This window comes from Protomyctophum bolini, assembly GCF_963924005.1.
Source record: "Protomyctophum bolini genome assembly, chromosome: 12".
In the NCBI taxonomy this organism is placed as follows: Eukaryota; Metazoa; Chordata; class Actinopteri; order Myctophiformes; family Myctophidae; genus Protomyctophum; species Protomyctophum bolini.
The window spans coordinates 31,649,921-31,671,642 of record NC_137873.1 but is presented as its reverse complement, the minus strand read 5'-3'; the positions used below and the strand labels follow the sequence as shown (position 1 = coordinate 31,671,642).

The 21,722-nt window shown below is 45.1% G+C and overlaps 2 protein-coding genes across 6 annotated transcripts in view; both read right to left on the bottom strand.

Moving 5' to 3' along the window:
- The window catches only part of wdr47a (WD repeat domain 47a), a 32,075-nt gene extending 24,276 nt beyond the window's left edge, over positions 1 to 7,799 (bottom strand). The window contains exons 1-7 of the mRNA XM_080779182.1: positions 7,662 to 7,799; positions 5,684 to 5,853; positions 4,109 to 4,192; positions 3,421 to 3,505; positions 2,923 to 3,054; positions 1,747 to 1,923; positions 429 to 964 (exon numbers count right to left, since the gene is read on the bottom strand). Coding sequence (XP_080635308.1) covers positions 429 to 964; positions 1,747 to 1,923; positions 2,923 to 3,054; positions 3,421 to 3,505; positions 4,109 to 4,192; positions 5,684 to 5,841 — 1,172 coding nt within the window. The 5' untranslated portion in view covers positions 5,842 to 5,853; positions 7,662 to 7,799. The remainder of the gene's footprint in view (positions 1 to 428; positions 965 to 1,746; positions 1,924 to 2,922; positions 3,055 to 3,420; positions 3,506 to 4,108; positions 4,193 to 5,683; positions 5,854 to 7,661) is intronic.
- A 2,002-nt stretch (positions 7,800 to 9,801) lies between these two features.
- Positions 9,802 to 21,722, bottom strand: part of camsap2b (calmodulin regulated spectrin-associated protein family, member 2b) — a 72,444-nt gene continuing 60,523 nt past the window's right edge. For 4 of the 5 annotated variants that reach the window (XM_080779185.1, XM_080779187.1, XM_080779186.1 and 1 more), the window contains 7 exons: positions 21,313 to 21,700; positions 18,927 to 19,063; positions 17,912 to 18,126; positions 17,158 to 17,257; positions 14,816 to 14,931; positions 13,617 to 13,735; positions 9,802 to 13,421 (listed from right to left, as the gene is read on the bottom strand). In XM_080779185.1, coding sequence (XP_080635311.1) covers positions 13,119 to 13,421; positions 13,617 to 13,735; positions 14,816 to 14,931; positions 17,158 to 17,257; positions 17,912 to 18,126; positions 18,927 to 19,063; positions 21,313 to 21,700 — 1,378 coding nt within the window. In that variant the 3' untranslated portion in view covers positions 9,802 to 13,118. Of the gene's footprint in view, positions 13,422 to 13,616; positions 13,736 to 14,815; positions 14,932 to 15,261; positions 15,902 to 17,157; positions 17,258 to 17,911; positions 18,127 to 18,926; positions 19,064 to 21,312; positions 21,701 to 21,722 lie in introns of those variants that run through there. The other variant, XM_080779188.1, reaches the window with a different exon arrangement.

Sequence of the window (21,722 nt, the reverse complement as noted above, 5' to 3'; positions counted from 1 at the left end):
AAAACTCAGTTAATTTATGCACGTTTTAGTTTCGTTTTTTTTACAGATTAGTCAGATTTTAGATCAATGCTATTATAGAAGTGCACCTTTGTGCTGGTTAATATTCATTTATGAAATCCATGAAAGTTCAGGGGCGTCAGAAATTTCAGAGGCGTCTGAGCGTTTTAACGTTAGCCACACCCGTCACAAGTAAATTCTATGCCTATGGTAACCTAAGTTGTTCATTGCTGTATGCACATTCCACATGGAATGATCTGCATCTACTTGTAGCCTCAGGATATCTTTGTGGTACTGCTTGGTTTAAATGTGTACGCATGTGATCACCGCATGTCATAGTTCTTTCTGAAAACTACACCTCTGAGCTACAGTAAACCCTGTCAGGAATGCTGTCCGTCACGTTGAACGCTCATCATTCATATCCCCCTTACGTCTCGGGCGACTCCTCGAAGATGCTGTGGCAGTCGGAGCTCTCCATCATCAGACTCCTGCTCAGGCCCGGGCCCCCCCCGGCTCCGGGGTACTGGAAGTTGGCGAAGGAGTGCGACATGGGCGAGACCCCTTTGCCGTGTGCGGCCGCGTCCCCCCCGCCGCCGCCTCCGGCCCCCCTCTTGTCCGGGCCAGACGACGTCAGCCCGTAGGAGAGGCCGTCCAGCGCCGGGTTGAGGGAGCGCGACATGTAGGTGTCGGCGGACTGCGGCCGCCGCAGCGGCGACGGCGGGTAGGGGGACAGCTTGCTGATGAGGGGCGTGAGGAGGTCGCCATAGCCCGCCCGGGCGGGCTTGACGAGGCGGTCCACGTGGATGTTGAGCTGCTTCTGCTCGAAGGCGCACTGGAAGACGCCGTGGTTGAGGTTCTGCATCCAGGAGAGCAGCGACAGGTCCAGGTCGTCACAGCCGTTCCCGCACAGCATGTCCACGCCCACCAGCACCTCGCTCTCCGTGATCTCCTCCCCCGTCGCCTTGCTCTGTCGACGCATCATGCAATGAGATGTCACTCGTTTAGGGCTACTGCGACTGTTTTCTTAGAGATGGTTATTCTATCGATAACTAACAAAAACATGTTTCCCTTAAAAATCTAAGTGTTTTATTCAAATCAATTTGTTATGGATTGAATCGATTAGATTGATTATCTGTTGCAATCTGGTATCACTCATTCCACCAAAGATTTACATGCTGGCAATGCTGACATGATACCTATCATGATACTGACATGATATTGACCATGATACTGACCATGATACTGTCATGATAGTGACAGGATACTGACTATGATACTGACCATGATACTGCCATGATAGTGACAGGATACTGACCATGATACTGACATGATAGTGACAGGATACTGACCATGATACTGACATGATAGTGACAGGATACTGACCATGATACTGTCATGATAGTGACAGGATACTGACTATGATACTGACCATGATACTGACTTGATAGTGACAGGATACTGACCATGATACTGACATGATAGTGACAGGATACTGACCATGATACTGACATGATAGTGACAGGATACTGACCATGATACTGACCATGATACTGACATGATAGTGACAGGATACTGACCATGATACTGACCATTATACTGTCATGACACTGACCATGATACTGACCATGATAACAGGTAGTCCACTAGCAATTCTCGGCATGGTTCTATAGTTGACAAAATCAACACTAGTGCAGGAGGCAGATATTTTTTGCGGCTGGTTTCCTGTAATGAGCTCTAAAGTGGTCCAACCTGGCAGAATTCCACGCAGCACTCGTACAGCACTCCTTTCAGCAGCAGCTGGAAGAGGCGGTTCCCGCCGGCCTTGAACCCGGCCTCGCTCAGCTTCCTGTCAGCTGGGATGAACTCTGCCACCATGGTGCACGCCTCCTCGAAACACTGCACCCTGGCCGTGCTCGGGTTCCAGTCCTGTAGCGGACACACACAAAGAATCACTCACAATTCCACATGGTTGCCCGATTTGTGAGCAAAAGGGTGTTTCTTTGAATGCAAGATGCAAGGGCTAGCTCCTCCAATGCCTGGCTTTTAAAATTAAGTCATATGCCAAGTCAAGTCAGTGGACTTGACTTTTGTTTAGAGCACTTTCGACAAAAAATTAATGGCAGCCAAGTCTATGGACTTTTAGTGTTTGTTTAGCCCATTCTGGGCGGGAACCCCTTTTTGTGTTGTAACCCTTCTGGACGGGAACCCCTTTTGGGGTTCTGTACAGTATGTACTGTAAAAAATAAATTGATGCCGCTATATAAATATTTGAAGTTTTTCAGAAAACTTAGGTCAGAATTTAGAAGGTGTTTTTAGAATTGGCCTCAGTCCAAAATGGGTTATGGCAGCAGTTAAACAAACATTGATGACGTGAGACGTCATGTGGCCAATATAAATACACACGGCATTCATGTCTCATAACGGCAGCGAATCTGCACTGCCACTATATAGTGGCAGTGGCAGTAAATCTGGATAGACGGTAAAGATAGACAGGAAAGACGGAGAATGTTTGGGAATCAAAACAAGGGTGTGGTGAGTAAATTCATGGAAACGCTCCAGATAGATAAAGTACATCCACTCTAGTATCCAAGTGCAGGACAAACGGAAAATAATAAGGTCTTTTCTGTCTGATAATTTGCTCCCAACTACTGGATCAACATTTTGCTCACGTCTGGATCTTGTGAAACGTTAATTCAATACATGCAATAAACACTGGGAGAAAAATAAGTAGTGTGTGTGTGTGTGTGTGTGTGTGTGTGTGTGTGTGTGTGTGTGTGTGTGTGTGTGTGTGTGTGTGTGTGTGTGTGTGTGTGTGTGTGTGTGTGTGTGTGTGTGTGTGTGTGTGTGTGTGTGTGTGTGTGTGTGTGTGTGTGTGTGTGTGTGTGTGTGTGCGCGCGCCGGTGGTGCATGTACTGCAGCGCTCGCCTTAAACTCGGCGTGGTTGGTGAGGCGGGGCAGGGTGAGCAGCAGACACAGTTGGCTGTAGTCGTCTTTAGTGGAGCAGAACTCCTCCACGGCATGGAGACACTTCACCGCCTCCTGCATGGTGAACTCCAACTGAAACAACACACCACAATGCATTAGGTCTTGGGTCTTGTGTGGTTATGTCCATTTGTGTCTGATTTGTGTTCTTCTGTCTGTCCAGTATTTTTAGTTTTTTTATGTGTCACATTATGCTGTTGTAACGCTTCAATTTCCCCTCTGGGAGTAATAAAGTATATCTCACCTCATCTCATTAGCATATAGCCGTAACCAGCTGCGAGCACATACTGTACTGTACTGTACCAGGGTGCAGCCCCTGCTGAGAGATGGTCCCAGGTGTGTGTGTGTGTGTGTGTGTGTGTGTGTGTGTGTGTGTGTGTGTGTGTGTGTGTGTGTGTGTGAGAAAGATAGGTGTGTCATGAAGGAGAGATGTGGACTCACATGCTGAGGCTCGTCCTCTGCCGACATGGCGTTGTTCACGAACAGAGCTTCCAGAAACTTCTGCTTTAGGACAATGTATCGGAACCTGAACACCACGGCAAGGACACAGATACAGTTAATATGAACCTGAACACCACGCCAAGGACACAGATACAGTTAACCCATTCTGACCTGAGATCAGATTCATACGAGGTTTCCACTGGGTCTGATTAACCCATTCTGATCTGAGATCAGATTCTGAAAATGTCAGTCGTTCTTCGATTTTTCAAAAATAGCAGACCTACAAGCTCGTAGCGCGCCACTTGGTGGCGCGCTATGAGCTTGTAGATCTGCTATTTTTCAATAGCTAAAGCATAACATAGTGCTGACACCAAAATGGGTTCCCGTTCAGAATGGGTTAATATGAACCTGAACACCACGCCAAGGACACAGATACAGTTAATATGAACCAGCACTGGACTAGACAGAGTGGACTTGTCAATTATTATGGTCTATTTATTAGATTGTATTAGAACGCTGGTAGCATTTGTGTTGTTGCCTTGATTATGTACTACAGCATATTATAGGTTATATCTGAGACCACCTCATCAAGTCTTAACAACTTAAATGTCTTAAGCCGTAGTTGGTCGTAAACTATGTGGTTAATGTACAGATAAAATGATGCATGCAATTAGAGTGATTCACTCACCGTTTTCCGTCAAACTTGTCCATGCACTCTAGTGGCTGAATGAACTGCAAGACCTCGTCCCACTGGCCGTCCAGCACCAGTTGTCTGAAAACACAGTGCAGTACATGACGTCATTGGAACTCATTGGAATCCCTGCATTCTTCATCTACAAATTGTAGTTTTGTGTGTGTGTGTGTGTGTGTGTGTGTGTGTGTGTGTGCATGTGTGTGTACCCTAGCGATGATTTGATAGGTTGAGCATTCCATAGCGATGATTTGATTGGTTGAGCATTCCGTAGCGATGATTTGATTGGTTGAGCATTCCATAGCGATGATTTGATTGGCTGAGCAATGTACGTATTGAGGCTAAAATCACATGCGTGTGAAGTGAGGGGCGCTCTTATCATCTTACAACATCGAGGAGGGAATTCGGTATACCTTAATTGGAGCAGCTATAAATGTTACTTTATTCAATGGTCATCCAATCCATGATTAGGTGATGTAATGATGATGTAAAACAAACAATGTTAAAACAAACATTAAATTATCTTTATTGTTAATGGGATTTAATGTTTGTGTTAGTGACTAAACAAACATTAATTTCTCGTCATTGTCAATGACAAACATTGACCTAAAGACAAACATTAAACCTCTATATACTGTAGGAGGGAGCCCCTTTTTAATCAAATGGCGGTCCGTGGCCTCATGCATATCAAACTGGTGACCCTTGAAAATCACTGTTATTTAGGTGTTTAAGCCCTGCAGAAAAAGACCATGCCGCACTGTGGACAGATAACAGACACGAAACAGAAGCCGCAACGGTTTGTATAAATGCTTTCCTCCTCATTCCAGAGGAATTCCACAGGTCTGTCCAGAAAGACACGCTTCTGGCTGACATTCAGCGGAGCACTCAGATCTAATGTGCAGGCGGTTCTGTCTGTGTAACACTATCAGCAAATCTGTCGGATGTCCCGGAATACGTCAAACACACAGGATGCTGCTGCCCGTATCGTATAGTGAGACTGAAGATCAGAAAACGACAGCTTTGTAATCTAGACGGTGTACACAGAGAAATCTGCAGTGTTTATTTCACTCTGAAAGGATCCACGTTTTACGCTAACAGAATGAAATCAACATTCCGGATTTGACTGTGTATGTTGCGGCGGCTTGGCTGCTGCTGTTATTGTATTGGTTTCATGTTGAGCAAATAGCATGCTAATTAGGGTTGGGATTCTCTAGGATTTCAACGATTCCGGTTCCTTAACGAGTCCTTCTTTCACGATTCCTACAACTACTGTATAATTGCCGCTGATTGCCATGGCACCAGCTAATCAGCTAACCAGCTAATCCTTTTCAAACTAAATAAACAGTCAATCAATCAATCAATCAGATGGAGGGGATATCTCCACACTGGCCTGGGAATGCCTCGGGATCCCCCAGGAGGAAGTTGTTATAATGTTGCTCTGGAAAGGGGAATACTGGAAATCTCTTTTGGAACTGTTACCCCCCGCGACCCGATTCCGGATAAGCGGATGGATGGATAAATGAATGAATGAATCAACTTAAATGTTGTGACGGTGCCCTGTACTATACCGACCTGAGGAAGAGCATGTCGTCGGAGTAGAGGCCGTTGATGACGCCGCTCTCCTTCTCCAGCGCCAGCATGCTGATGTGCAACTTCCTGGAGTGCAGGAAGTCCAGCACCACCTTGATGATCTCCACCTCCTTCACGTTGATGGTCTCTTCCGCTGTCATGGCGACGACGGGCTGCCAGAGGGGGGCAAACACAAAACAAAGTGAAAAAAACAGCCCCTCGTCGGGGGAACAGCAGGACAAGTCCAACGCTGGTGGAATTATAACCACACACAGACGGAGTTACAAGAAGTTTAGTCAACTTCCTGGCTGCTGTGGTGGAAGTAACACAGTGGCACTTTGTGTTGTACATACATTTCAGGTGTATATGCTTATATGTTGAGCAGGTTCCATACACTTAGATCCATGTAGCAAATGCCCATAATAGTAGGCCTAATAACAATAATATTGGCCCGCAGTAGCTCAGGGGTATAGAGTACTAGGGGTAGAAGGGCCTGCTGTGGTTCCCAGTTCGATCCCGGGCTCCCCCAGAATTAGTGTCAAAGTGTCCTTGAGCAAGACACTGAACCCCTAATGGCTCCCGATGTGCAGGTTGGTGCCTTGCATGGTTTCCTCGGTGTATGAATGTGTGTGAGAATGGGTGAATGTAATGCACAATCTATACCTAAAGCGCTTTGGATAAAAGCAAGTAACATACAATTAAAATTCCTTCATTTTAAGTTGATTTCTTTCATCTTTAATCTTTAAATTGTCTCTTCAAAGGAAAGGCAATTAATATACTAGCCTTAACTTTCAGTTAATCTGTTGTAATCCGCAAATCCACAGACGGCGCACACGCCAGACAAGCACTTTCACTCATGAATGAACTCGCAAGGTAATTTATTGTGTGTGCTTTCACTGTACCGTACTGTAAATAAATCAACAACGAAGTCAGACACACACACACACACACACACACACACACACACACACACACACACACACACACACACACACAGGAATGTGCCTCGATCATCACCAGAGCACAGTGCAGGGGTCAGCAGCACTTCAATTTTGGAGATAATCCAATCACATGCTAAACAACAGTGATTATACAATATCATGTGTTTTAATCATGCAGGCAGGGATGATGACACAGCCAAGCTGTCAAACCAACTGATGCCACACATTTGCTGCAGCTCCCATCAGCCAGGGAGGGAGAGAGGGTTTACAACTATAGTTAATAACTGTATAAACTAACTATAGTGTGTATCACATTGTAACGGAGTAATATACATTCACTCTCGGTGCACTAAACGTTACAACAACTGTGGTTGCTAAGGTTTGTTGACAGAAAACAGCCACCCTCATGAATCATGATACGAAGCAGCAGCCATCCTCCTGCTGCTGTTGCTGCTGATCTAGCAGTATGGTGATGGGGGAGTTCAATAACAAGTTAACGACACCTTCTTAAACCGGTCAACTCATCAATACTAACCTTGATCACACACACCCTCCCATTAGACAGAAACACTGCAGCCTTTGCTGCTACTGAAGCTATAGCTAGCGATGGCACTGTAACTGTGCTGTGATCTGTGTGAGTGTGACACAAGCATAAGGAGCTTATAGCCTACTGTTGTAATGTAGCTACTTGTTAGCTTTGCCATAGATACAGATGAGGCTAGATAGCGAAAGGATAGCGTCTGGATTAACCCAACGCAGAGCGGGCGGCTATTAGGCAGAGATCACGCCGAGCCAGCCAATTTGACAGATTGTTTGTTTATGCAGAAGAGCAGACAGTGACAGGCCGAGAAAGAGAAGATATTACGCATCTCTCTCTCTCTCTCTCTCTCTCTCTCTCTCTCCAGTCCAGATCCGCTAGTGGTTGGTGGACGGACGGACGGGCGGGGTGCTCTAGCTGCTTTCCCACGCACCGTCCGTGCGCCACATTTATTTTTACAACACAACACTTCTGATGATGTGATGATGAACTGAACACTCACCTGATCTTAAAAACACATGGGCTGCGGATGAGGTCCAGGAGTGGTGGTTGTGGTTGTGTGTAAGGAACACACTGTCACTTTGCAATGTATTCCTCCCTTGGTTTGTAGAATGTAGACAGCCTGGCTGTGTGTGACTGTGCTCCCCCAGTCGCTGTGTGTGTGTGTGTGTGCTGTGCTGTCTCCTCCTTGTTCTGCCTCGCACTGCACTGTGCTATACCCTCCCAGCACCAGTCCCCGGCTGACTGTCAAAACTGTGAGTCACGATATTAAATTTGAATTTAACAACTAATTGTCAGAATTTGTCACTCAAATAATTGTGTTTGGCAATTGGCCTTGATTGCATATTGGAACATATCAATACAAAATAATAAATAATGTAATTTCTCTTTGTCTTTTAGGCTTCGTAATTGATAATTGCACATAGGCTATAGGGCACATTATGCTAAATAACTTAAATAGGCCTACACAAAGACATTATTGACATTTAATATAATTTTATACATGTAATAAATTGTAATATCCTATAGACTATTATGTGCACATTTTTCAACATGGAAACAATTATGCAAAAATAATTGCGATTATGTCAAATAATAGTGATTAGACGATGTGACAGGAGCTATAGTCAAAATGACTGCCTACATCACTCTGGAAAGTGGTTGTCAATCTGTGGGTCGGGAGACGGACCCCCAGGGAGGGGTGGGGTCCCCAGTTCACAGCTGTGACAATTTAATGGCTTAACTGGTCAAATTGTCAAATAATATAAGAAAGAAAAAAAGGTTCACAAGCTGACCTCCATATAGTAGGCTACACAGCAAAAACTGGAGAGTTGAAATTCCAGGGTTAAACATTGCAGAGTTGATTTCAACTCCCAAGGTGTCATTTTAACATCTTCAGATTTAAATTGGGTTCAGTGTTGGACTCGGAGTCATTTGAAAGAGTTGTTAGTGTCAGTGTTACCAAAAACTCAGCCCAGAGTTAATTCTACCCCAAAAGTGTAATTTTAACATGGCCTGTTGTAGCGCCACCATGAGGCTCATTTGAAAACTGTCAAGTGGCATTTCTTCGGGAATAGGCATCCGTGGATATGCTCCTGAGGAGCATAAAACGACTTATAAATCCTAAAGCCTTGTTTATACTTCACTGTGCAACGGTCCTATGCTGGAAAATAGCATGCAAACTCACAGCACATCTCATTCAAGACACTGAACTTGCAGATCTGCCATTGTTGGATATGCACGTGCAGGATATGCACGTACAAATTATACATAATTATTCAACGTTTCTTTACCTATAACTGGCAGGTTAAGTGCTCTGGAAATATCCTCTTTAATGAAACTGCGGGTGCTACCCCCATCTAATAGGCACCTATAGTTAAAATAAGCTGTAATTATTACACATGAATCAATCAGTAATTATAATTATCATATTTATTATTCAGAAATGGGTCACATTTACTTTTCTTATGTTTTTGGTCCTATATTGTATAATCAAGTAAAATGTTGAATGCAGAACTGTTATTTAAAAATGAAAGATATCCGTAGTACCAAAAACCAGTTCCATTTACCATGCACCAATTACAACATCTATTGCCTATAGGTTATACAGTAGCTGTCATTAACATTCATCATCCAAGCCAGAATTCACAGTGATGATGACGATAATAATGATGGCCTGTGCTTTAAATCTAGTTAACTCAATCAATCAATCAATCAATCATTAATAAATCAATCAATCAATCAGTCAATCATTAGGATAACTTTTCTGGAATATGGGAATAGCAGTAAAGGATGCAATTCAAATAGAATAGAATAAAATATGTATACATTATTTGTCTCCAGGATATTTAGGATAGGCTTTTAAATACCCCTCATTACCATTAGAACAGTGGTTCCCCAAATGTTTCATGTCAAGGACCCCCAATGTATTAGAATATGGACCCCCATGTAATGGCATCAGACCCCTAATTTATATTGTTAAACCACTGTTAATTTAACTCAGAGTTACAGACCCATAAGGGTCCATTTGGTTCCTATCATTTAGCTAGAGATCCCCTGGACCTGCCTCAAGTACCTATAGGGGTCTCCGGAGCCCACTTTGAGAACCAATGACCTAGAAGAGATTCATGACCGACGCCACATTACTGTTGATAGTTGGCATTTTAATAGAGATCAAAGCAATAAAAAAAACATAACATAAATACAGTACATGAACAACTGAGCATTTTAGTGAATTGAAAGACAAATTCAGAATACAAAATAAAATAAGACTTCTCATAATAGACTATGCTGCATTGGACAACTCCGTCCTGTTTAATACTGGCTACACACAATTGCTCTCATAACACGACGTCTTCTTTTGCTGCTCGGACATAAAACCCTCCATATATGAAATGTGAAAAATACTTTCATATGACAAAATATATCTGTACAGTGTGAAAACACTGAAAAGTAAAACTATGATTTCATTTGCGGGGTTTAAAAAAAATCAATCATAAAAAAAGGATTAAAAGTATAAAGTCATTATGACAGCCCTGGAAACATGGCTGCGTATGTCTTCATGTACGCCGTTCGCTCAAAGCTATAGTGGGTTGGTGGCAGTGGTGGAAAGTATAACTAAGTACACATACTCATGTGCTTAAGTACAAACTTTACTGGAGTATTTCCATTTTTCTATATTTTTACTCATCTCAGAGGCAAGTTGTACTTTTTACTCAAATAATTTGAAAACCTTCGTTACTGTTGCTTTGTAGATACACTTTGGCTATTTGAAAATAGCAACCAGCAGGTTGCTTTTTTCATTTTAGACATACTATTTCTGCATTACGGTAGGCCTACTGATACGTTGTACTAAATGTGAGTACTTTTTCCACCACTGGTTGGGGGGTGGGGGGGGCTATGAAGTGCTATCATAGGTTAGTTTAGACCTTGTATTTACAATTGCTGTGGGCTACTTTAAGCGTAACCGGAATCTATCATTTAAGACAATATCCACAGTAAAGTGACATGTTAATACACTGGTTCGCAACCTTTTTTTTTCTTTCACGGACCCCCAGTATGATATGCATTAGGCCACAGACCCCCATTTGATAAAACATTTTATCTCTGCGGGAACCCAATCTATACAAACTCCTCAGTGTTCATTTAACTCTGAGAGGGTCTCTCGGAGTTACAGACCCATAAGAGTCTATTTGGTTCTTTAACTATCAAATCCTTTTAGCTTGGGAGTCGGGACCACCTGGAACCCTCAAGACACCCATTGGGGTGGGTCCCCCTGGAACCCACTTCAGGAAGGACACCCATTGGGGTGGGTCCCCCTGGAACCCACTTCAGGAAGGACACCCATTGGGGTGGGTCCCCCTGGAACCCACTTCAGGAAGGACACCCATTGGGGTGGTGCCCAAATGCGGAAGTGCAACCGAGCGCTCAATGTTAAAGCCCAGCTCCTCGTCATGAATCCACGGGTCCGCCTGCAGTCCTTCCTCTTACCACTAGGGCCCCGTGCATCAACGTTGGAAAGCCTCACTGGCCTCTTGGGTGGGACCCCCTGGAACCCACTTCAGGACACCTGGGGGTCACCGGAGCTAGCCCACATTGAGAACCACTGTGTTAATAAACGTGTAATTACCAAATGTGTTACGTCAACAGTGACTATTAAGACTGACTGCACAGACTGATGGCACGGGGTGTGAGTTGATCTCCTATTCTACAGACCCATCAATGACACTGTTTGTTGAGTGATCGCACGTCTTGCATCTGTAAGTACGATTACCCCCCCCCCCCATTATTACAATAAATGTACATTATGAAGAATAGATTAATAATAAACAAAAAAGCTGACGCAATAGCAATTATATACAAACTAAATTAACTTAAAGACAATAAAGTATGTTTCTTTCCATAAAATGTCTTTCAAGCATTTCATCTTCATCCTCCAAAGCAATTATATCAAAATGAAAATAAATTAAAAAGAGTCAGTTGCAGGTGCTCTCCAGGAAGGTAGATGAGTGATGATGATCATCGTCGTATAACACTTACTGAAGTGGTGATCGATATCTGAGGTATTGTCCTCGCTCTCTTGGCACTTCACTATTCACACACATTATTACACAAAGACCAACCGCTCCAATCACTGACCCTTTTACACGAGAACGGTTTCCATAGAATACGGCAAAATAGTCGTTTGCAAGGGTCCGTTTAGACGACAGCTGCGTTTTCGGGGGTTGGAAACGGAACCAAAGTGAAAACTCCTTCCACAGTGGAAATCTTTGAAAACGCTTCCCTCCGCCTGGCGTCTCAATGTAAACGGACAACACGATGAATCCGCAAAACGTGTGACATCAATGTGGCTTACGTCGCCGAGCCGCTGCATTGGTGAATGTACACCATGATGTAAACAAACAGCCTTGTGACAGGAAATAGAACTGGTTCTTCTTGCCTGGTCTATCTGGCAGTGTGTCACCGACACCCAGCCACGTGGCATGCACACTACAGCTGTTGCGTCTCCGTGTAAACACCGATTGAAAAGTGAGAACGCAACGGGACTTTGCCGTTTTCTCTGTGGAGACCGTTGGCGTGTAAAAGTGGCCTCAAAGGGGAAGGTTAGGAGGCACATGCCTGGCCGTACACGATCAAGCTGTCATTCAGAAATTGACTGCCTCGAATTGACTCCTCCCGTCACTTATTTTTCATCTTCTTCTTCTCCTTCACCCAGCTTCACAGATGGTCATGGCGAGCACAAGGTAGCAGGGGAAGTGGGTGGGGGGGGCAGTTAAGGGTTAATAGTGTCTTGCTCGGAGACACTTGGACACACACTTCAGGGGCCGGGGCAGAGCCAGTGACCTTATACCATACCACTCTCTGCCCCTCAGCTACTGCTGTCCCAGAAATGTTAGGGACAGCCTTATTTATCTCCTGCATCACGCGGCAGGCAGACTTCTCAACAGGCTTTCAAACGCGCACTTCGCTTCGATATGAAACGGAACGACGCATAAGGCCACACACGATCAACATGGCGAAACCAATCTCTTACGAGGAGTGACATTCAGTGCTTCAGTGGTCCATCTAGGTAAGGCATTAGCCCATATCTGCTTTCATTCATTTATCATTTTGACATTTTTTTTGGCACACAAGAAGATGGACGCGTGCTGACAAACGCACGCACACACGCACAAACACACACACAGCCTCACACACGTACACAGTACACACGTGCTCCATTTAAATAGCCCAGGGTCTCACTGTCACACAGTCCTGTAGCATAGCAGCAATGTCCCCAAGGCCCTTTAGTTGTCATTGTCATTGATGTTCTACATTCCAGTTGTACGTTTTGTCAGCAGGGTCAGGTGTCCCTTTAATAAAAAGAAGGAAAAAAAACTAAGAGAAGAAAAAGTTAAAAAAATCAATATCCACAAATTCCTCCGTGTCAGTTCCGGACGAGGGCCTCTGGAACGTGACACTACTTTGGCGGCGGCTTCTTGGGCGCGGTTCCCGGCTTCTTGGTCTGCCACAGGTGGCTGGCGATGGTGATGGCGTCCACGCTGGCGGACATGGTCTTGGCGGGGATGATGCTGAACTGCTTCCTGTCCGAGTTGTACTTGTAGAGTCCCTCCACCATCTTGGGCGTGATGCTCTTGGGCCCGATGCCCGCCAGCTTGGCGATGTCCTCCGTCTCGGGGCAGTACGCGTACACCGAGCGGAACTGGCAGCCGGCGTCGCGGAACAACACCAGGAAGTTGTTGGCCTCCGACTTCTCCATTTCCTAGCGGTAAAGAGTACGGGGGGAAAGGGGGGGCGGGAAGGTGGGTGTGGTTTTGGTAAATCAGCCAAACATAATTCAACGTTGTTGTAAACATGCACTGACATAAGCATGCACGCACACGTGCAAGTACGCACTCTCACACACACATGCACGCACAAGCACACACACACGCATGCATGCACGCACAAAACGTACATCCAGTATCTTGTTCTTCTGCCCTTCGTTGACCTTTCCAGCCAGGCAGCAGTGCGCTAGAGCATTCTGGATGATGTGCTTGTTAGACTTTGCACTCGGCTCCTTGTATAGTTTAGGCCCTGAAGAATGAAGAATGCACAAAGGGTTTGCAGTCAGACACAGCGGGAATACATGAGACAGGCAGAATCCTTTTGTGACACTGACATATCCTAACGTCACAGAATGTCTGAGCTGGAGAATTTCGTGTTGCATTCCAACAAAAAATATATAACATAATTGTGCCATATTTTACATCCACCGTCCTTAAAGCGTTTTGTTGCGATTGCGCGAATTTCCACGACAAACCGCTCCGTTCCCATAGAAAACCATTGCACAACGACGGCCACGTACAGTAGGCAGAATCAATGTTAGGTGTGTCCATGAACTGATTTTATTTTACACTTCATCGTACATTGCTCATCGCATGAAAATGTTTGAAATGTTTAAGAGTAACATTTTGACAGTCGTGCACAGTTAGTTACCTGTGTTTTGGAGGGGGTGGAGTTACCTGTGTACTCGTGTTGAAGGGGGTGGAGTTAGGATGGGGTGGAGTTACCTGTGTATTTGTGTTGGAGAGGGTGGAGTAATGCTGCATTCACATGGGATCAGGCAAGCGGTAGTTTTAGTGGAAGGGAGCAGGACGGTAAACGGAACAGGAGGTTTTGCCGTTTGCTGTCTACCGCTTGCCTGATGATTTCATGTGAATGCATCATTACCTGTGTATTTGTGTTGGAGGGGGTGGAGTAAGGAGGGGGTGGAGTTACCTGTGTATTCCATGTTGGAGAGGGTGGAGTTATCTGTGTATTTGTGTTGGAGGGTGTGGAGTAAGGAGGGGGTGGAGTTACCTGTGTATTCCGTGTTGGAGGGGGTGGAGTAAGGAGGGGGTGGAGTTACCTGTGTATTCCGTGTTGGAGGGGGTGGAGTTACCTGTGTATTCCGTGTTGGAGGGGGTGGAGTTAGGAGGGGGGGTGGAGTAAGGAGGGGTTGGAGTTACCTGTGTATTCCGTGTTGGAGGGGGTGGAGTTACCTGTGTATTCCGTGTTGGAGGGGGTGGAGTTACCTGTGTATTCCGTGTTGGAGGGGGTGGAGTTAGGAGGGGGGGTGGAGTAAGGAGGGGTTGGAGTTACCTGTGTATTCCGTGTTGGAGGGGGTGGAGTTACCTGTGTATTCCGTGTTGGAGGGGGTGGATGAAGTAGTGGACTCGTTCTCCCAGTCCTTCTCTCCGTTCCGACTGCCAGCCGACGGACATGAAGAGAAGCCCTCTGCTGAATCTGGCCTGTGCACACACACACACACACACACCCCAACAAAACAACAACAAAAAAACGACACGCACAAAAGAACAACATTAAACACGAGAGACACATACAGCATAGAATAGAGGACCCCAGAGCATGCAGGACGTGAAGATAGTTTACGGCACACACATGCGCACACACACATACACATACAGAAGAAGAAAAAAAAAGGTCAGTGGCACAATTCTCCCAACCCCTGCATGTCCGCTCGCATCACGTCACGGCACACATCTCTGTGACTGAGCAGCGACAAGCAGGGACGCAATTATCAGCCAAGCAAAGCAGACTCCCCAGAACTATGTCACCATTATGCCTATGGAGAGAGGCAAGCTGTAGCAGCTACTAGCTAGTACTATTAACTATAGAGAGCCAAGCTGTATAGTACTAGTCTAGAGGCAAACGAAAAGCACAGCAACTACTGTAAGCAGAGGGAGTATAGCATAGAGTAGCTACTAGCTAGCGCAGAGAACCTAGCTCAGAGCTGTGTGAGAGTATATCGTTGCCGTCGGGCGGAAGCCTCTTATCTCCATATATATACCAAGTTTTTGTGTTTTTTCTTTCCCCGGAAATTACTTGATCATTACTTGATCACACTACAGCGCCGCACAAAAGTGCTTTTTCTACTTCTGAATGTGAATTCTGAGAAGTAACAGTTTTGGACACATGAGGTTTCCATCCGACAGACACAACGCTATTAAAAGTGCACAATACAGAAGGTTCCAGCTCAAGGGAGCTGGGGCAGAAAGCTGTTAGAGGTTTATAATACAGACGGTTCCAGAAGGGAGCTAGGGCAGAAAGCAAAAAGAACACACCAAGCCAGGGAGAACTTCAATGCAGAAGCCACAAATAGACTGAATTCATTATTAACCACTTAAATACTACCTCAATACTTAGTAAACTTGACCTGAGTTGGCTCTTTCTTTTTTTTTGGTCCACTCTTTTCCCCCTCTACACACCAAATCAATTTGCAAAACATAAAATAAATAAATAAAGAGCCAATATACGAGCTTAAAACACGTCGGTTCTTAGTAGCCTACTGTAGATCTTATTGGTTTTTTTTAAATGTTACCCAGAATAGAGATGCTAGGGTTCAAGTTATTTGCGTAATCTGTCAAATTACAACTTTTATCGCCACATAGCTGTGACGCAACCATCACAATATGTGTTTTTCTTTTTAATCCCATATTGGTCTGCCTCAAGGAAATTGGTAAATGAATCAAAGTTCTTTTGCATGAGAGTAAATATACAGTACTGCATATATTTACAATAAGCGTAATGAGACCATTACGTATCCGCTGTGTTCTACGTTTTGTGTCCTCACTGTACTAACCTGACCTTTCGCTCTTTGGGAGGGCTTAGGAAAAACGAGATATGACCAGAGGCTACTTTAGTGCCTCTGTGGGTGACATGCAGAATGGAGGAAAGGAACCAGACAGACAGAGAGACAGGAGTCAAACAGGAGTGATGCATAGTAGTACAGTATGAGCCTGACAGGGATAGAAAGTTATAATTTCAAAACAAGTACAATTAACCTTAAACAGTTCTGCTTCAGACCTCCCAAAACAAACTGATAGCGATGCGACCACTTCTCGCCCTTTAAGCCCATGACCCACCTAATTCCAACACACTTCGCTAGTTTGGGATGGCTCAGGGTAGGAGACAGGGTTAGGTGTAGTTTGGGATGACTCAGGGTAGAATTCAGGGTTAGGTGTAGTTTGGGATGGCTCAGGGTAGGAGACAGGGTTAGGTTTAGTTTGGGATGGCTCAGGGTAGAATTCAGGGTTAGGTGTAGTTTGGGATGGCTCAGGGTAGGAGACAGGGTTAGGTTTAGTTTGGGATGACTCAGGGTAGGAGACAGGGTTAGGTTTAGTTTGGGATGACTCAGGGTAGGAGACAGGGTTAGGTGTAGTTTGGGATGGCTCAGGGTAGAAGACAAGACAGGGTTAAGCAAATATCACAGTAGAACAAACACCACCGCCACCAGAATGTGGAATGCGTTTACTGCTTTCATTAGCTAACGGCGAGGTGGGTGCAGGAGGACATTTAAGACTAATTCATTCATACCCTGGCCTGTAGTAAGATGGAGTCACTTTCCAAAAAGGACCGATCAGTTTGTAGTTATCAGTTATTTTCAGGAAGCGACCCTGCTGTGCTATGGAGTATAGCAGCTTTAGCATTGAGTCAGTGTGAGAGAGAGTGTATACCTGGGAGGCCTCCTGTTGTCTGGATGGTTGCTGTCATTGTCAGCAAGGTTGAGGGAGGCCAAGGATACACTGGAGACTGAGAACCCTCTGGGACGCACCCCTGCACCAAAACATAAACAGAGCAGAAGACATTGATCACACAGCTGTATGATATGCAGTGTGCGTGTGTGTGTGTGTGTGTGTGTGTGTGTGTGTGTGTGTGTGTGTGTGTGTGTGTGTGTGACGCCTAGCCAATGGAGCCAGGTGGAGTGTGGGCTCCCGCTGCCAACCATTGGCTACTGTTAAGCAGCCAGGCAGGCTGTCTTTTTGCTCATATTTCAGAAATTATTATTATTATGATTGTGAATGTACAGTATAGCCTTGTAATGTTGAAATGATTGTAATCCATGGAACATGATGTGGGCATTTTCAAGTACTCATTACAAACAAACAGTAGTGTCTCAGTCTCGTCAACTTTTGCACCGTTGCACAATGTGATGTGGATGGAATATATCATTTTGTGAAGCAATAGTTTAACTGCTACTTGGAGTTACAAAACAAATGGTGAATTATGAACAGAACTATGGTCAACAAATTGTGTGAAGACACCAGACTTAATATTTTGAGGGCAAAAATAAGAATGCAATAAGAATGCATTAAAAATAAAGAAAATGATTTGTACGTACGTACACGTGCTCCAGGTACCGTTGGTGCTCAAAGTTAGGTGTGTGTGTGTGTGTGTGTGTGTGTGTGTGTGTGTGCGTGCGTGTCTTACCTGTCGCTCGGACAGGGGGCTTGGGAGACTCCATGACGTCCCTGTGGATGGATTTGGGGCGTGGCTTCTTCTTGAGACTCCCGGGGCGGGGCTTGATGACATCGTCCATGTCCTCCATCAGCTTGAGCTGCTTCCTCCTCAGATACTCGTTCTTGATGTAGTCTCTCCTCGCCTTCTCGTCGTCCTTCTTCTGCTGCTCTTCCTCTGCTTTCAACCTAGACGGAGAAGACTCAAGGTTATTGTCTAAATTACAATTTATTATCCCAAGGACACATTTAGGCAGATGCTCTATATCAGAGTAACAACTGGGAGATCAGAGTAAATGGCGTGAACTCATCATCAAGACATCCAAAGACAGTGAAACACATATTTAAGTCGAATAAGAGAATAATTAAGTGCCATTAAAAAAACGAAATCGAAATAACATACAGTACTTAACATTTGTGCTCAAGCAAACAGTATGGGTCTACTTAAATAACATGTGGGAACAAGTAATCAACATGAATATGCAATAATAAAACTAGTAATAAAAAATAAAATAGTAAATAAAAGAAGCAGCAAGCTGGGGCTGTTTTGTTGTGTCACACTTTCCCAAATCTAACAAGGGTGTATTTTAGTTTAGTTGTCGAGCAAAACCTGTGTGAGATGGAGGATGACTGATTTAAGCAGTTACACCTGGCCTGAGTCAAACTAGAACTGGACTCAGAGCTGGGTGTGGCTGCGCACCTGTTGTGCATGGACTTGATCAAGGCACAACAGGAGAAATCAGTCATCTCCACAAACACTCGGGAGATAGCCGGACAGTGGAGAGCTATCGCCTCTCCTGTGTAAAATAATATTATTGTGTATGATTCCCTGCACAAACTTAAGGAAGCTGCCCTGTGTTGTGTCCTTCCTTGCCTTGGGTAGTGACTAGTTGGTCACAACCTGTTTAAAAGGTCATGCAACGAGGTGCAAATTAGCCATCAGACACAGACAGACAGACAGCTGAAGGAACACAGACAGACAGACAGACCGTGCGGCCTCCTTCTTGGTCTCTTGCTCAGCCTCCTGCTGCTGCCTCTTCTCCTGGCTCTCCTTCTCTCTCCTCAGCCTCTTCTCCAGCAGAGCTGCTCTCTTGGCCGCCAGCTCCTTCTCTCCCTTCCCGTCGTCCTGGAGGGAGGAGAGCAAACGCACGGGTCCATACATATGTCAGACATTACACAATCACGATGTGTCTTATCGCCGTAGTGCAGTGGTTTTCAAGCCTTTTCATATCGAGGTCCATTATTTATTCGGCATTTGAGCCACGAACCACCATTTGATGAGTTTTATGGCCTATTCATACTCATCTTTTAGGTGATAAGTTGACTACCGAAAACTACAACATGACGTCACGCCGCGGTGATAAGCGACTCACCGCTCACCCAAACACATCTCTACCTAACCCTGTTTTTACTAACCAGTGGTCACCTCATCACCTAAAACTGGAGTATGACTATGAATAGGCCTTTAGCCAAAACTTGTAATATTTTGTTGTCCACAACAAAAAATAAATAATAATAATCAATATTCTCTAATTGTGTATAATTCTTGTAAATTAAGTAATGTACTGTACATAGTTGTACAAAAGAACAGACAAATAGATATGGGATATGATTGGGCTCAACAAGAATAAGATTCATGTCCAAATTAGGCTGAGGCCTAACCCGTACATACTGTAGCAGCATTATGTGAACCATTTCAGCAGAAAATACTCATTTTATAGCAATTTGTCAGGAATGCAGAACCTATTCAGTTCACATGTAGGTTTAGAGTGGGACTCTAATGCCTGATTGGACTTGGTCGCAAAATTAGCAGATCTGCTATCTTCGTTGTGCGTCACTGGGTCACAACTGCGTCACACTACCGTGAATACATTGCGCCAACACAGCTCTGACAGGCCAGGCCCATTACTGAATTCACTTAATGAAAAGTGATGTTGAGCTTAGTAACATTCTGCCCAAGAATAGGTCATCTCATCCGTTGTTGGCCTGCCATTGATGCACACACTGATGCTAGTATCTACTGTACTGTATGATCAGCTCATGCTTCAGTAGACGCAGTGCTGCACGTCGTCATGTGTGCCAAGCATGCACAGTAAGATCAGCCTTCTGTTGCTGCAACCCTGCTGGCTACAGACCCATGCATGTAAGCTACATCGACTGTATTATTAATGAGCACTTAATTGTTATCGAATTTGCAATCGTGTGTTAATTTGGTCCAATTTGGGATCAGCCTGAGTTAACGGCATGAAAATACCATCTGGCAGACTGGAGACTAGTATGGATCAAAGGCTGTATAGAGAGGGGAAATAATGAAATATGGCAATACAGCAAGTACAGTAGCTCGCAGGGGACTGATACAGCACAAAATCTGCAAGTTAGGCATGTATCTGACAATGATCTATTGCGGGAAAGTCCTGCATGCAGTGCGTTTGACATTAAAGTCAAATCTTAGAGTAATGTATGTCACGCTCTCGGCAACCACCTTGGGCTGAAACACAGCCATACACTGACACGACAACACATATTCAGGGCGGATTCACCACCCCCAGGATAAGTTGTGATTTGCTCTCGTTCACTGCAATGCATTTTCAAAACAATATTGCGCAGAGTAGCGATTATCAAACGTATTTGCAATGACATAGGTTGAAAGATCTGTTGCCCGTAGACAAGGCACGTTACCTCCGCAGGTTAGATATTATCGGCATAGATGTTTGTCCGTATGTGATTAAGGATTGGAAAAAGTTGCATTGGCAGCCATAGAAAATTCTGCCCAGGGTAAATGTCCCGGATGTGACGTTTTGGGGCGTTCCTGTCTTGTTTCGTGTCAGTGTATGCACACATCTACGTTGGCAATGCATGTCACGCTATCTATCCACAACCACTAGTCTAAACTAAGTACTGCACCCTGTCAATCACCACGACAGAGATGATCAACCAAAAATATTCATACATAGATATTACATGACATGTATAAAATAAGCCAGCGTAGATGTGTGCATGGCTGTGTTTCAGCCCAAGGTGGTTGTGGATAGTGTGACATACATTGCCAACGTAGATGTGTGCATTGGTCAGGCCAGTCATTAGTCCGACATCGACAACCTATCTCTAACCCTAACCTAAACATAACCGCAAGCACGGGAGCAGCGCAGTTCGAGCGGTAGTCCGACCATTGTTTCCGCATGTCGGTCTGTTGGCCGGGTCTAATCTTAGTACGCATCCCGATTGACAAAGGACAGTGAGTGAGGGCAGACAGGAGGAATGACCAGTAACAGAGGTGATGCTGAGACAGGACCCAAACCAAGGATGTTGCCATTATAAGCATTATGTAGCTAGAGCGGCCCTGATGGGCCTGTTCTCTAGTTCTGACTAACGTACCTTGAAGAAGAAGCCGCAGCACATCTTCTGGTCGTCTGCGCCGGTTTCTCCGTCTCCTGCCGCAGACAGCGGCACCTCCACCAGGTCCTTCCTGCCGTGGTGGTCTTCACGGGCGCCGTCCACCTGCGTCGTCCGACCGCCGCCGCCGCGGACCCCCTGACCGTCGGACACGGGCTGACGTAGCACCTCTGATGACCTCTTCTGCTGCTCCGCCTCTCTCCTCTCCTCCGTCGACTCCTGCCCGTCACCTTTGGTTGGTTCTTTGTCACTGGCGGCAGAGGCCGGGGGAGAGGCGGTACTCTTCCCCGCTGGCCTTATCTCGTCCTTCTCCTTTCCTTGGCCGTCCTTGGCCTGTTGGTTCTGGTTCTGGCTCTGGGTCGAGCCGGGCCTAGGGATGTCACCATCGTGAA